A 14,616-nucleotide genomic window follows, 5' to 3' on the forward strand; every position below is an offset into this window, starting at 1 on the left:
TAATTACCTGCTGAACTTTTAAAGAGGCAGTTCAGCCAAAAATTTAATTAAGGTATGTTTCCACTTACACAGAGTATTAGTCATCCAGCAAGATAGTTTTTTGAGATTTGACGAATTTTCTCTGCAACTCTCCCTGATACAATGGACCTCAACAGGCCAACATACAGTATGTATATGTTTTTGTGCTCAATGTGGCAAAAATTTACATTTGAAAAACTCAGCAGCAATATCTCTTTCCAAATATAATGCCACAGTTAGTCACAAACAACCACAGTGCTTATTTTCTGTATATCCAAATGCGTATATTGGCGCAAAGTCTCATGCAGGTGGCTAGAATGAAACTTCAGTGGTTCTAATGTGATGTGGGAAGGCGATAATTTGTTAATTAACCGCTATACGCAACCACCCTAGCGAGCAGGATGTCAGCGTCTTGAGATTACTCGACTCAAACATTCAGTGCTCCTCCAATGAAACTATGAGTGGAACCAACAATCTATGTATTATAGCTTTATTAGTAGATGATACAAGACAACTAAGCCAAATACAGAGTTTCAAAGTGCCACCATTGTCGTGCAGTGCATCCACTTAACAAGCACCCCCTGCCTATCGCCAACATTTTTCTAATGGTAGAATAATATTTTATTGTAATCTTATTTTACATAATGTGGGGTATTAGTATCTCCATGGGCTGTCACTTAGGATATGAAAAAAATATGCATTCAAATTAACTGTGTGCTGATATGTGCTGAATGGATGTAAAATTTCTGTTGGAGTGATCATACATAGCAACATTTGTAAAATGTCATCCCACCCCCATGCAACAAAAGATTACATACTGTACATGTAGAGTACAGAAAAACATACAAGAGTGTACATATTTAGGTATGTTCCATAATAAGGGACATATCTATATACTTGATAATGGAAAAAAAATATTTGCTAACCCCAATCCAACTCACCTCCAGGTTTTAGGACTACAAACTAACACTCAATGGTGTGCTTTGGTTGAATATACACACAAATACACACATATACATGGATGTACACAGGTGGTGTACTTTAATAGAATAAGTAGTTCTGGATGATACCATGTCCAAATTAAGGTCTGTGAATATTTGTGAATTTTTCAATGTAAATTTTCGGCACATTGAATGCCACAATAATATTGGTCTGTTGAGGTCTGTTGTATCAGCATGAGTTGCTGTGGATATCTAAAAAAATTGTCACTCTCAGTGAAACTATCTGGATGGAAAGATAGTATTTCGGGCAAGTGGATACCTTAATATTTTTGGTAAACAGCCCCTTTAACATAGTCTGTGACTCCAAACGATGCACTTCCTTTTCCCTGTCTATGTCATGATGCACAATGTTGTTTTTCTTTCCATTCAAGGTACGTCGATGGCTTGCATTTGTTTTCCACAGTGCGCACCCTCAGTTCACTAGGTATTAATTAATACATGGATTTTTTTTTCCAAGAGGATACATTTTAATTTACTCAAATATTCTGCATGCATCATTGCAGTCCAAACAAGAACACTATTAAGTTTGTTTATGTGTTCTCATTACAATTAAAAATGAGTCACGCTGACACAGAGCAGCCACTCGGAACAAAAAAGACGACGGTACTCGCATTTCTGCAATAATTACAATCTGCAACACTTTTTTTGTGCACAGACAAATACATCTGAGAATTAAGACAAATTGCCGTTGGTCGGTTTTCTTTGTTAAAATAAGAGCAAGAGAAATCAAACAGTATTGACGAGGAGCGATACAAGCCCAGCTCTTTCTTTTTGACCAGAAGGTGAAACGAGAGACGTGATTCATCACGAAACAGATTGTCATCAGTGGGTTAACAGCTAGTTACGTCTGATCCCGGCTGCAGCCAAAGCAGATTACACATATGACAGTTGCAGTTTAATGGTGAAAGCATTTTTGTTACGTTTCCAAAAGGTAAGTGGAGGATGTGTTCCCAGATGGAAGCTCTGTATGTGAATTGAAAACCACTTTATTCATATTACTGATGCGCTTATCCAAAAACAAAGCACAAAAATGTTTTCAGGATGCTCACAAGTACATTGAAGTCTGCAAATGAGGAGAAATTGGGTTCTATAAGATACTTGAGGGAGAATATTTTTAGTAGGCCAGCCATACATTTTTTTCTCATTCACACAAACTGTGTGCTACAGTTTGTGCAGTCTGGCTTGCTGCATGCAAACCAAGCATGCTTGCATAAACATTCAATATGGACATTGTGGGCTGTAATTTTATTTGGGGGAGGGAATGCCAAAAATATTAATATTGTATACTTTAACTGTGAAAATGATTCCATGTTGAATATTACAAGGATATCTGAATGTGTATGTATCGTTGGACAATGAGAAAAGAAAAGAAAAGAAAAGAAAAACAATTAGCAGTAAAAAATAGGAATGCAGGGTGGAGTATAGCATACACAAAACGGACAAAAGCAAATAATGAAATGCAACCACTAAAGAAGAAAAAAATCACAAAGAAGGCAGCCCGAATGTAAAGTGGTGGCTGGCTGCAGGCCCTGGCCTGACACAGCCTGCATTTCAAGCAGCGATATTTCAGGAACATTTGTCTTGTGCGAAGGCCCAGGCCCGTAACCTTTAGGATGTCATTTGTGCCAGCGGCCTGTCGGCTCGGCGTGGACGTCAGGAAAGCGCCCTGGCGGAGGTGTGCCTTCAACGTCGGCCCACCCACCCCACCGCCTGCCCGCCCGCCCGCCCACCTCTCCCGTGGCACTCTGCATCACCATGTGGAGTCCCAGATGCAGGAAATGAAATAATCCACGCTCACACAGTCATGAAAGTGCCCATCTGGCCCATGCAAATATTAAGCCTCGAAATCGCATAGGCGTGGGCTTACTTTTGTTATGGCATTTTGCAGCCTCGCCCCCCCATCCCCCCCCTCCTCCCCCTTCCCCCCCCCCCCCCCCCCCCCCACCGCCGCCGCGCGTGCATCAGCCCGCGATCTGTCCCGCGGACGATACCGGGGGTCTCTTCTCTCGCGCAGACCCCTCGCGCACGCGCTCACACGCCACACAGAAGGCGCCGCGGCGGAGAGGCCGTGCGCGGAGGAGCGGTGGCAGACGAACGGGCCGGTCGAAGCAACTCGGGATAAAGATCCGCTCTCGCTCGAGGCGCTTGTCGAGACCGTAAAGTGCGCTCGTTGGCGGACAGGCTCTCGAGTAAAAAAAAAAAAAAGCAGAGTGCCATTTTTATCTCTGGGAACAATGACATTTGATAGCCTATTATTTCATACACCTGGGAATGCAATTTGTGCACAGCGGCTCCAATGCCTGCCTCCCCTCTAATTTTCATTAGGAATATTTTTATTTACTAGCTGGATCAAAATTGCTGCGGCTCCCTGTTTCTGTCTCTTGTCCCTCAGCAGTTCCCCCCCCCCCCCCCAACCCCACCCCCCCACCCCCCCACCCCTCCCTTTTGCTTAATCTCAGCTTAAAAGACAGAGGAGCAGATGTGGTTGTCGCCCCTTTCTCATCACCACTTTGCGGGCTATTTAATTAAGAGAAAAAAGGGGAGCGTGCGGAGGCTAATGGATCTGATGAGATGCACGAGGACAGGTGACACTAATCAGAGTGGCACAGCACTGCCTCCATTTAGGCATCATAAAGGGCCTGAGTGCTTGCGATTCTGAAGTTTTTTTTTTTTTTTTTTTTTTTTTTTTTGCTTGCTCTCATGTGAGCTGAGAGCTCATGTCATTGACATCAGGGCTATTGTCTTTCCTCTCCCTAATCACACAGGTAATGGCAGTTAGATCTCGTGATTCACCATGCGCGATATTCTGTTCTTTAGTCTTTTATTTGTTGTATGCTTATATTAAGTGCACTTACACTTAAGAGCATTTTTTTGGCAACGCACAAAACAAACAAAAAAAAAATCCCATTTTGAAACACCCGTCTAACGCTATGTAACAGCATAAATTTTCAAAAGAAAATAGACAGAGAGGCGTTGGTTATAACCATTGTAGTGTGCAGTGCAGACACACTTTTTCAGCCAATGGATAATGTACAGCGTAAGACAGCATATAAAAAAATACATGTACAATTTCTGGGGGGCTTTCCTTTCTAAACAATGATAGAGTTCTTAGCAAGACATATGTAAATTTTGCCATGAAAATGATTTTCCAAGGCTTGGTAGTGTTGAAAAATAAAAAAAACATGAGGAGAATGCTGAAAGGGTAATTGGAAACATAGCAGTCTTCATTGGATCAGACCAACTTATGGAAAAACTGAGCACTTTTTTTTACAGAAGCAACAAGCAATTTTAAACTTTATCTATATTCATAGACAAAGTACAAATTGTTCCATCCAAGGTGACTCAACAGCAATGGCAATTAAGAAAGAGAATTAGGAGTGCATAGGAGTACTCTAAAAAGCCTTTACTCTTTTGAATTCCAGACTTAATTTGTCTCCACGTTTAGGGAGCATGTTACAAAATGAACCGCATCATAGGAACAAGCCAGAGGAATGATCTTCTCTCTTTGAATGAAGGGCATAACGCAAAATGGCCAGTTTTCTCCACACACCGGGTCATTTCGGCTTCCGATAATCACTACAATGATAAAGGAAGAGGTTGAGAAGGGAGAGCCGGGTCTGGAATAATGGCGAGAGCAGGCAAACAGCGGGGCGGTGTGGCGTCGTCTCTGCGCTCGGTGCCAACGTGTGTGGGAGGTGGGGAATATTTGTGCAGATTTTATTCTTACCCTTCACAGTACCTCAGGCCCATATGTGCTCTCCTGGCGGGGTTCTGCACAAGCAGGTGCTTGGAAGCAAGGGGAGTAGCAATGTGCGGAATGGCGGCGGCGAAGAAACAAGAAACGCTGGTGACACCTCCTATGAGACACCTGCATATAATTAATCACGAATGCATTCATAACAGATTATAATGCATAAATTATCCATTATGAATGTGCTATGGTGCATAGTGAACCAATGGCCGAAGAATTTGTGACTGCTTATGCCTGCTTATAACCACCCACATAACATTTTGTCCTGGGCTCAATTCGTATTTATCCATAACGTTGACTCACAACTAAATGCAAGTGTTGCCTTTTTCAAAGCTAACACATTTTTTTTTCCCCACTAATTGGCGATTGCTAAAGTATGAGTGTGAAGAACAAACTCTTGCATTTATTTATGAGTTGAAAGTAAGTGATGATGCAGTCCAGACCTTTGTGGCATGACATATCATTACAGCCACTAATAGAAACAATATGCAAAAAGGTCTGGGAACTGAACAGATTGCACTACACAGAAAAAAAATGCTTTAATTTTGAATTCAACTGGTTATCATAAAATCACATGATACATGTCTCATTGAGTCATAATACACATACTTCGTTTATTTGGACACATAATATATGGTCAACTAACTGTATATTACATGAGTTGTCATAACTGGGCATAGGCAATTTAAAGTTATTTTTGTTATCATCAGAGCTCATTATGTTACATCCATTGTTGATGTTCTACTAGTTTTTCTAGAACCCACCAATAATTAATTATATTGAGGCAACTCTTAGTTACCAAAATGGCATTTCTTCATATGTCAAATTATGAAAAATGCTGCCATAATAAACATGTAGTCCATTTACACATTTCTGTTGGAGTATTTCAACATTTTCTTATGAATTCAATATCCATACTTCGTGCCTTGCTCTGCAAGGTGCATGCGTTATTGTTTCAAAATGAGTGGGTGGACAAAAAACCTACTGAAAGACTTACTGTTCGTCTGTCTTAGTAGAACTATATATGCTTAAGACATTTGTTGTTATATTGTACAGAATGTGTGGAGTTCTCAAGTAACAAAAGAGAAGATCTGGTGATAACCACTGACCATAGGCAATATGTGCAGCTGCCACAGAGAATGAGCAATTTGAAGCATGGGTGCTTATTTCTACATAGCATATTTTTGCATGGGAATAAATACGGTGGACCCTGGACCACAGGACCTATTACGTAAATATTAGTCACGGCTCATGTGAGCATAGCATATGATCAAGTAGTATTTAATTATTACTGCTACAAATACTGCTCTATTCAACCCCAAATTCATACAGCACAAAATTGGAAAGCTTTGGTGGCATACTTTCGAGAATATAGAGAAAAACAAGCATTAATTATGATTTTTATTATGATTTATTTTTGAAAACATTATATTTATTTATTTTAGTGGTGATGAAATATCACTGCTGGATATAATATATGTACATATGGTGATCACCACCTGTGGTGACCATTTCCAAAGTGCAGAAAACATACAAATGTAGTTAAGTATATGGCACATATAGGTATATAACACGTATTTAATACTGGAGTACGATGCAAGACAGGAAAAATTTACAACAACATTATTTAAAAGGAGTTTAGATTAATTAGCTGTTGAAATGTGGTCGCCACAGTGAAGCTTCTGCTAAAAGTGTGGGAGGGGAAAATTAAAGCCAGTTGCACAGAGGGGAGCGTGTGGCAGTTTTATACACCACAACAATATTCCCCAAAATCCCTAAGTGCCAGACACTTAAATCATTGATTTCAAAAAGTCACTGCTCACTTTAAAAAAATCCTTCCACAGAAAAGCAATGAAATGAGAGAGCATATAGAGAGAGCAGATAACCCCTGTCTTGGCTGCACTGCACTGGCTCCCTGTATCTTTTTGAGTTGATTTTAAAATTTTGTCACTTGTTTTTAAGACTTTTAATGGCTTAGCACCCCCATACATTTTAGAGTCCCTGGTGTCCCCTCATGATCCCTTAGGCCCTCTGAGGCAGGTCTTTTAATTGTACCAATGGTTCCCCAAAAGAAAATTGGGGAAGCTGCCTTCATCCACTACGTGCCAAAATTGTGGAACCTCCTGCCAAAAGGTATTAGAGAGGTGGACTCAGTAGACATTTTTAAACGACAGTTGAAAACACAACTTTTTAACCTGGCATACAATTAAAGATACCCTTTTCTACTCATTTTATTTATTTATTTATTTATTTATTTATTTATTTATTTTCTTTTATTTTTTATTTTTTGTTTTACTCATTGTTGTGATATGGTTTTATTCTGATATTGTGGTATGACTGTTGATCTGTCAAAGCACTTTGAGCTACATACTCTGTATGAAAGGTGCTATATAAATAAAGGTATTATTATTATTATGTTTCAAAACTATTAGGCTCTATTGTCAAGCCATTGCTTAAAAGTTCTCCTTCTTAACCACATGCGCCCCAAAGTCCTCCAGCATTATAGTGGCAAGTCACATCTCCCCTCTGTAGTGTCTGTTCCGTTGACAAATGGCCAGAGTCGCCAGCAGGGTAGACGTCTGTCCAGTCCAGAAGCTAACTGAGTCACTGAGAGTCAATCTGTTTTTTTTTTTTTTCCCCATCGCTGCTGGGCTTTTCCTCGGGTTCCATCCGGGGGCATGCTGTTCATTGTTCCCTCTCAGGGCTTGAGGCCCTCTCTCTGGCTGGCCTTGACATTCCCCTGCTTCCTCTCCCCCGCTCGGGTGGCCACAGCTGCCGCTGACGCGCTTTGACCGGCGGCCGCCGGCGACCGCGGGCTTGGGCCGGCCTCGCGGAACGCCGGCCTCCGTGGCTGCACCGTGAACGAGGACTGCTCGGCCCGCCGGTAGTGCCCGGCGAAGTAGCCGGCGAGGCACCTGAGGAAACATCCGGCGCATCAGTCAGATTACATCACGTTACATCACAGGCATTGAGCAGACTCTCTTACCCAGAGCGACTTACACAACATTTTACATAGCATTTACACTGCATCCATTTATACAGCTGGATATATACTGCAATGAAGGTTAAGTACCTTGCGCAAGGGTCCAATGGCAGTGTCCTACCTGGGAATCGAACCTGCGACCTTTAGGTTACACGGTCAGGTCCTTACCCATTATACTACGCTGCCGCCCCAAAAAATTGAAAGGGTTGAAGGGAAACAGCTCAGTCCCCCCCAGTCTGCACATTCTACACACAATTACGTGAGCCTAATGTCATTATTATTTAGCCTGTCTCTCTCCCATAAGCCCCATGCCAGGCAGAGAGAGACCCTTGAGATCTATTAACGATTGACAACGGTTTCACGCAACTGTTTATCCCTTACTTCTGCACCTCCAACAGTTGGGAGTATATTTGTTGTGGGTATGCGAGAATATCTGGGGTGCTTTCGATCTGAGAAGTACCTTTTGAAATAATTATATCTGCTATAGCTTTGCACATTTATCCAGTTAAATAATTAAGTAAACAAGCTTATAAGCGGTGAAACACACACACACACACACACACACACACACACACAAACAAGAAATAAAACAAAAATAATATCAATTTAAATGACTGAGTCCATTACAGTGTTAGTTTGTGAAGAGATACTAAAAATAGTGGTTGTTGAACTATCCATAATTCAGCAGTTTTATGAAGGCACACAGTAGTGTAGATTGGTAAGAAGTTGTCACAAATATTGACAAATCGTCCACTTTGGTGATTAAAAGATGTAATTGCTTTCTTCCAAAGCCTTTTTATTTCTTTTTCTGCTTAGCATCATTTAAATAGGACTTATTTGCAATCAAAATTCAATTAAGGAATCACTGTTTGCGCCTGATTAATAATGCTGATAAAATGAAAATTTGCCAACTAAAACAATGTCACTAGTCTATATGTCAGTAATGTGTATTTCACGTAAATTGCATAGCCCATCATAGTACATATGTGTGTGTTGGCTTGACCACCTTGAATTTGTCTAATGTGTTTACTCTTACCAACTACATGAAATGAAGACTACATCTATTTTTACAACAATCAGTCCAATGCTTCAGTGTGGCCTTTGGAATTTGAGTGCAGCAGAGACAGAAGATAATTGTGCTCTTTATTTATGATGTCACTCTACCTTCATATCATTGTACATTAAAAACCTCTCAAGTTGCTCTTACGCTCTATGTCCTCAATCCTTTGCATCAATTCTAGGTACAAAGAATAGGAGCTGGCTTAGGTAAGAAGGCTTCCTGGCTCCATTGTCCTGGAATAACCTTGAAATACACTGACTTGAGGACTTAATTTCACTGAAAGAATTTAAATCTAGAATTCAGGAACCCAGGACAGCAGAAAGGTGCGGGGAACTGGGACAGTTAGGCCCGAGGTGCCCTGGATATGTGGTGTAACTATTTTTAGATAGTGGCAAAATATATTTGGGGGGGAGGGGGCTCCCAATATATTTTGGCCCAGGCCTGAGAATTCATAGCTGTGGCCCCACAGTAGCAATACTGAAAGTGTGTAATTGTATTTTATTTTTTATTTTTTTTAACTTATTTGTATTGTCTGTTTTTACAGTGTACCAGCAATGTCGCTCATCGTGTAATTTCTGTATTCATTCATTGTGTTGCTGTCTTGCAAAATAAATTCTGTATCTCAATAGGATTTCTTGGTTAAATGCACATTTAATATAATAACTACTGTGAAATTATGACCTCTGAGCAATATCAGTGTTTTGCACCTCCAGCAGGAGGACAAAATCTGAAAGTAAGTAGGGATATTTGATAGTCTGAGAGCTTCCCAGCTGTCAGCTGCATTTTGATTATAACTCAGCTCCCAAAAAGATCACCTACACCTTGCTGCAATGAGGTACCACTCAAGCACTCTCTGAAACAAAAATATGCTGGAGGGTCATCAGCACTAGTAAACATCAAAGAGCATTAGGCACAGAGGTTGGGACGACTTGGATTTAATTATATGGCAATTACTAGAAATGCATGGCGACTCGACAGTAATATCAATGCATTATCCACCAATGTAGTATGAGCTGATTCAGGATTGATTCCTCTGCAAGGATAGGTGTGGATGTGGTTTGAGACTCGTTGGGTCTGCGCTCAAAAATCAGGAGTGATTTCTGCCTTTATTTCAGCAATCACTCACCACAATCAATGGGCACTTGACTTCAAGTGTCAGGACGCATTTGAGGACACTACAGGTTGCTTGGCAACCTCAATCCTGAATGAAGATGCCAAGACTGAATAGTGTCATTTTTAGGTTATCGTGTCCACTTTACTGTACAGATGGAATTTATTTCTTGTCCCTGTGAGAAAATTCAAGTTGATCGATAAGATCACACAAGGCACATGCTACTTAAAGTTCCAACAGAAGAAAAAGGAAGCATATATCTACCCACTGAGTGATGACTTCACAACTGTTATCAGCTTGATTGTTTCTAACAGCAGGAGCAAGAATAATGCATGATACACACATTTGTTTGGATGTTGACTACAAGATATGAGGCATGTGCCCTATATTTCAATAATTCTTAATGCCATAACATGATTAGGCTTCACGAAACTGTCACGGAAGGATCACTGGCATAGCTGAGTAACTTTATTTTTTGTATTTTAGCTTGTTCAGATAATGTTTTTGGGCACCAGCGACAGACTTCTTATTCGTCCTCTTGAGAAATACCCACCCATTCACATTGGTCAGCCCCAGAGTGCTGGGCTCTATTTCGGTTAAGCTAGAAGGAATTCAATGGTAGCGATGGATGGGTAGGGGGCTCCATTGTGTTGGCTGCTCAGAATGGTTGGGGAGGTGGCCTATTCGACTTGTAACCAATAGGGGCCTCCTTCTTATCTACATTATCAACATTACAGTCAAATCTTGCCTTCTTTTGTGAAATAAAAAAAAAATATATCTTTTTTTCAGGGCAGGGCAGGGTCCTTTTGGAACAGGGCACCCTCCCCACCCCCCACCCCCCCCCAAGCTCCTTTTTGGTCATTACAAAAAATAATGTGCAGCAGTATGTACCTGTCCAGTGACAAATATTCTCAGCCCGCAAAATGTTTGACATCAGTTTGACATCACAGGAATTTTACATGTTGACACTGTGTATCGAGTGAGCCGATGTCAAGTGATTGCTCCATCCTTGTTTTTCTTTTTGCTGAGGGGTTGAAGAGTTCTAAGGGTGGCAGAAGTGATGTTATATCAAGAGTAATCATACGCCTGTCTGCATACAAGATACAGGGCAGATTTTAAGGAAACAGGATGAAATGATGGTAGCCCCAAGGCTGTCATTGCCGTGATGAACACATATGGCACTGATCCTACGCAGAGGTACAATAGACATACTATAGATGTTATGCTGGTAATAAAATCTTATTGTTGTATGATTTTGTGAAAATATTTCTGTTTTTAAACAAGGATATAGTATGTATAACATAAATATAACAGCAAATGCAAGTCATGCAAGCTACTTTGTTTGAGTTTTAATAAAACACTTACAATGCTGAGCAATAACGTAGCTACTTCGAAAATGTTCAGTTTGTAGGTATTTGATGTAACACAATTCCATAACTATTGGCAGTTATCAGGAAAACATATATAAAAAGTTGCAGTCCCAAAAAAGAAAAAAAGTTCAATTTTCAGTGAACTGAAAAACACATTTCTTGTGCTTAACAGTAACTAAGCTGTCAACAGATAAGGCGTTTCACAGTATCAACTCAGTAGTAATCCATCTCAAGACTGCTCCCTTGTAGTTTCTTTTAAACAGCTTGGAAATATGGTTTGAGGCCTTTACCCAAATGTCACTCCAAATGTTTCTTCCAAATGTTCACACAATAAAAGATTTAAAGTCGTGATGAAACTAGCGCCCAAGCGACTGAACAATTGCACACAATGTTCTGCCAGTTTGTTAACAGCTTTGCCCATCTTGGAGGTCAGACTGATTAATCAATACTGAATGAGAAAGAAATTACTGCAACAGGGGCACAACAGAGTTTCATCATCTCAGTCACAAGGAATTCTGGTGGAATTCTTGAAACTATCAGGTCTGTGTTGCATTTAAAATGCTCATTTTTTAATTATTTCTCATTAGTGGGTGTACAGTACTGTATGCCTGGCCTTCAGCATTTGGCTAGGGGCCAATATCTGCTCCCACACAGTCACGTCTATGAACTCTATAGTAAAAGATGGGGTGGGTGGGCGGATGGGTGGGGAATTTCTTCAAATACAGAGTGAAGCTTCCCTGTGTATTCACTGGATGTGGTCTCCACAACACAACATCTCGCTGTCACCAATCATTTCCACTTAACCACACAGAGAGCTTGAACTTCCCCCCCATGCACACAGTCTTATCTGTCAATGCTACTTAAATAATGTAATTAATGACTTAATTAACATTTCCATAATCTATTTTAATAAATCTCACACAACATAATGAGAGTTTATAACCTCCGGGCGATGGTATGTAAAAATTCACAGAATATAGCTGATCAGCCGGGGCAGAATTTTCTGTGCCACAGCTCTTGCCATGACAGTGCAGATGGGGGCAGGGCACATGGTGTGACAGTGTTTTACAAGGGAGCTCAGCCCTGATAAATGTCATGAGATTTGCCGGCCATGCACTTTGAAAGACCTGTGGCAACACACTGTTGCCTGTTGGCCACAAAGTACAGAGGCATTGGAGGCATCGAGGGAAAGTTTTTTTGTTAGTTTTTTTTCTCTCTATGAAATTATCAGAGCGTTCAATTCATGACCCAAAACGATTTACCACAACAGGAAACAGGAAAGGGCCTTCCCCAAAATGTTGGGGGAGCACAAAATCATGTAAAATGAGTGTATGCTAGCATTAAGATTTTCCTTCACTGGAACTAAGGTGCCTAACCCAAACCATGAAAAACAGCTTCAGACCAAGGGGTGTCCAGATACTTTTGCCAATATAGTGTATGTGATGCCTGCCAGATGAACTGACCCTGATGAATAAACAGTCAACAAACTAACACCCAGGCAAGTATGGTAACTACAGAGAAAGACTGCCCAGAAATAATCTAGGGTTAAACCCATTTAATTTTATTCTTTACTGGGGATACGCTTCTTCTAATTAATTTTTTTGTTTGTATGTTTACTATATCAGAATGCAAAGTCAGTTTCAGAGCAAAACAGATGATGGATCCAAAGATTTTTAAATCCAGTACAGTCTGTTCATGAATCTGGTCTGACTCTTCATAATCATTCTGATGATAATCCAGCGAGGGCTTTTGGCGAACATGCCAGGGTTGCCTCTGGCTATCCTGGTCCCACTTTTCAGTGCCAGAACCATGGGGAAAATGAGGAGTTTTTTTTGTTGGGGGGGGGCGGGGTGTTTGGGTAGGTAGGAGTGTGACAGCTGGACGACACCGCATTGCATCACCTCTGCTCTCGGACGCCTAGATGCCTCTCTTTAATATCTCACAAGCTTTGCATCTACCCTTAGCTGTTCTCTAAGAAGTTGTTCAAGAGGCATCTTTGGAGGATGTGCAGAATAGAGTATGTCAGCCATTTTCAGGCTTTTGTAGTGCTGCCAAAAAAGATCAGGTTGGAGATGTGTTAAGCCCCGGGTGATCGGTGCTGGAGGGCTCGCTCTCCTTGCTTGGGCGTTCTTCTTTACAGATTTCACCGTCTCCTCTGATGCAGACGGGGACTGGTCTTCCAGCCCCATGGTAATAACAAGGCGCCATAAATCAGAGTAGGACCAGGCCATCCCAAGCCTGCGTGGCCTGGCCCAGGAGCTGCCATGACAAAGGATCAAAAGGCCCATTGTGTCTACAAAGAGCCCACAGTCAATGCGAAGAGAGATGAAAGCGCCTTGTTTACGTCGTTATAGCACTTTGGTCCTGGTTGCCTAGATGCCAGCTTTGATAAAGAGTCCCTTCAGAGCAGGCATAGATAACTATGTGACCTGATTTGAATAATTCCACTAAGGAGAAGGCAGCCAAGGCAATGAACTGGCACACTTGGTGCCAAAAACTAGATGATGTGGTGTTTTTTTTTTTTTTTTTTTTTTTGCGCTGACCAACTCACAGGCTTACCACTAATGGACGCGCAATTTGGTAAATGGCTGGATGACGCCACTCTCTCATTCTTCTACCATGTATTGGACCAAGCCAGTTTTGGTAACCTCAATGAGGGACAGAGCAGATAAATAAATAAAACAAATACACAACTAGAAAACAACAGCAAAAAGGTCAAGAGCGATTGGGTTGTTTTGTGTTTTAAAAAATGTTGTCTGGGAGCAGTTTTCCAAAGGTTAAGATGTCATGCCATCTCAGAGTTAGTGTACGGCAGCGGGCCCCCCCATGTTGGTCCCTCCTGGGGCCAGCGTTGGGTGAGTGAGACGCACTGTGACAGGGGGCAGCAGGACACCGGCAGACCCCGGGGCATGAGCGCCACCACAGGCCGTGCTTCCGTTACTTTCACAGTGCTCTACTGGCCACAACCTCTTCCAACCGCCAAGAGGACAGGGAGAGAAAGGGGAACGCAGCGGAAGGTTTAGGAGTTTAGGAGTCGCCAGGTCACCTGATAAGGTTTATAGACCCTCACACGCATCCCAAATCCAACAGGCGTACGCAACAGAGAGAGACACGATGCCTGGGGTGGCCTTTTCCAATTGTTGGGGGCAAACAGGGAAACAGGTGTGTTTCAGTGAGTGGAAAAAAGAGGCATACATTTATTATTTGCAAATAAATGACTCCTACACAATCAGAGAGAGGAGGAATACTTTATGAGAATTGTACCAACATTGCTACTGCCAATTTGCATAGAGAATACCCGAGGTGTCATGTATGAAATGAC

At 41.5% G+C, this 14,616-nt stretch overlaps 1 protein-coding gene across 1 annotated transcript in view; it reads right to left on the reverse strand.

The window, feature by feature from the left end:
• Nucleotides 1-5,364: 5,364 nt before the first annotated feature.
• Nucleotides 5,365-14,616, reverse strand: part of LOC118225586 — a 111,200-nt gene continuing 101,948 nt past the window's right edge. The window contains exon 5 of the mRNA XM_035414168.1: nucleotides 5,365-7,685. Coding sequence (XP_035270059.1) covers nucleotides 7,469-7,685 — 217 coding nt within the window. The 3' untranslated portion in view covers nucleotides 5,365-7,468. The remainder of the gene's footprint in view (nucleotides 7,686-14,616) is intronic.

The sequence above is a fragment of the Anguilla anguilla genome, chromosome 4, assembly GCF_013347855.1.
Source record: "Anguilla anguilla isolate fAngAng1 chromosome 4, fAngAng1.pri, whole genome shotgun sequence".
In the NCBI taxonomy this organism is placed as follows: Eukaryota; Metazoa; Chordata; class Actinopteri; order Anguilliformes; family Anguillidae; genus Anguilla; species Anguilla anguilla.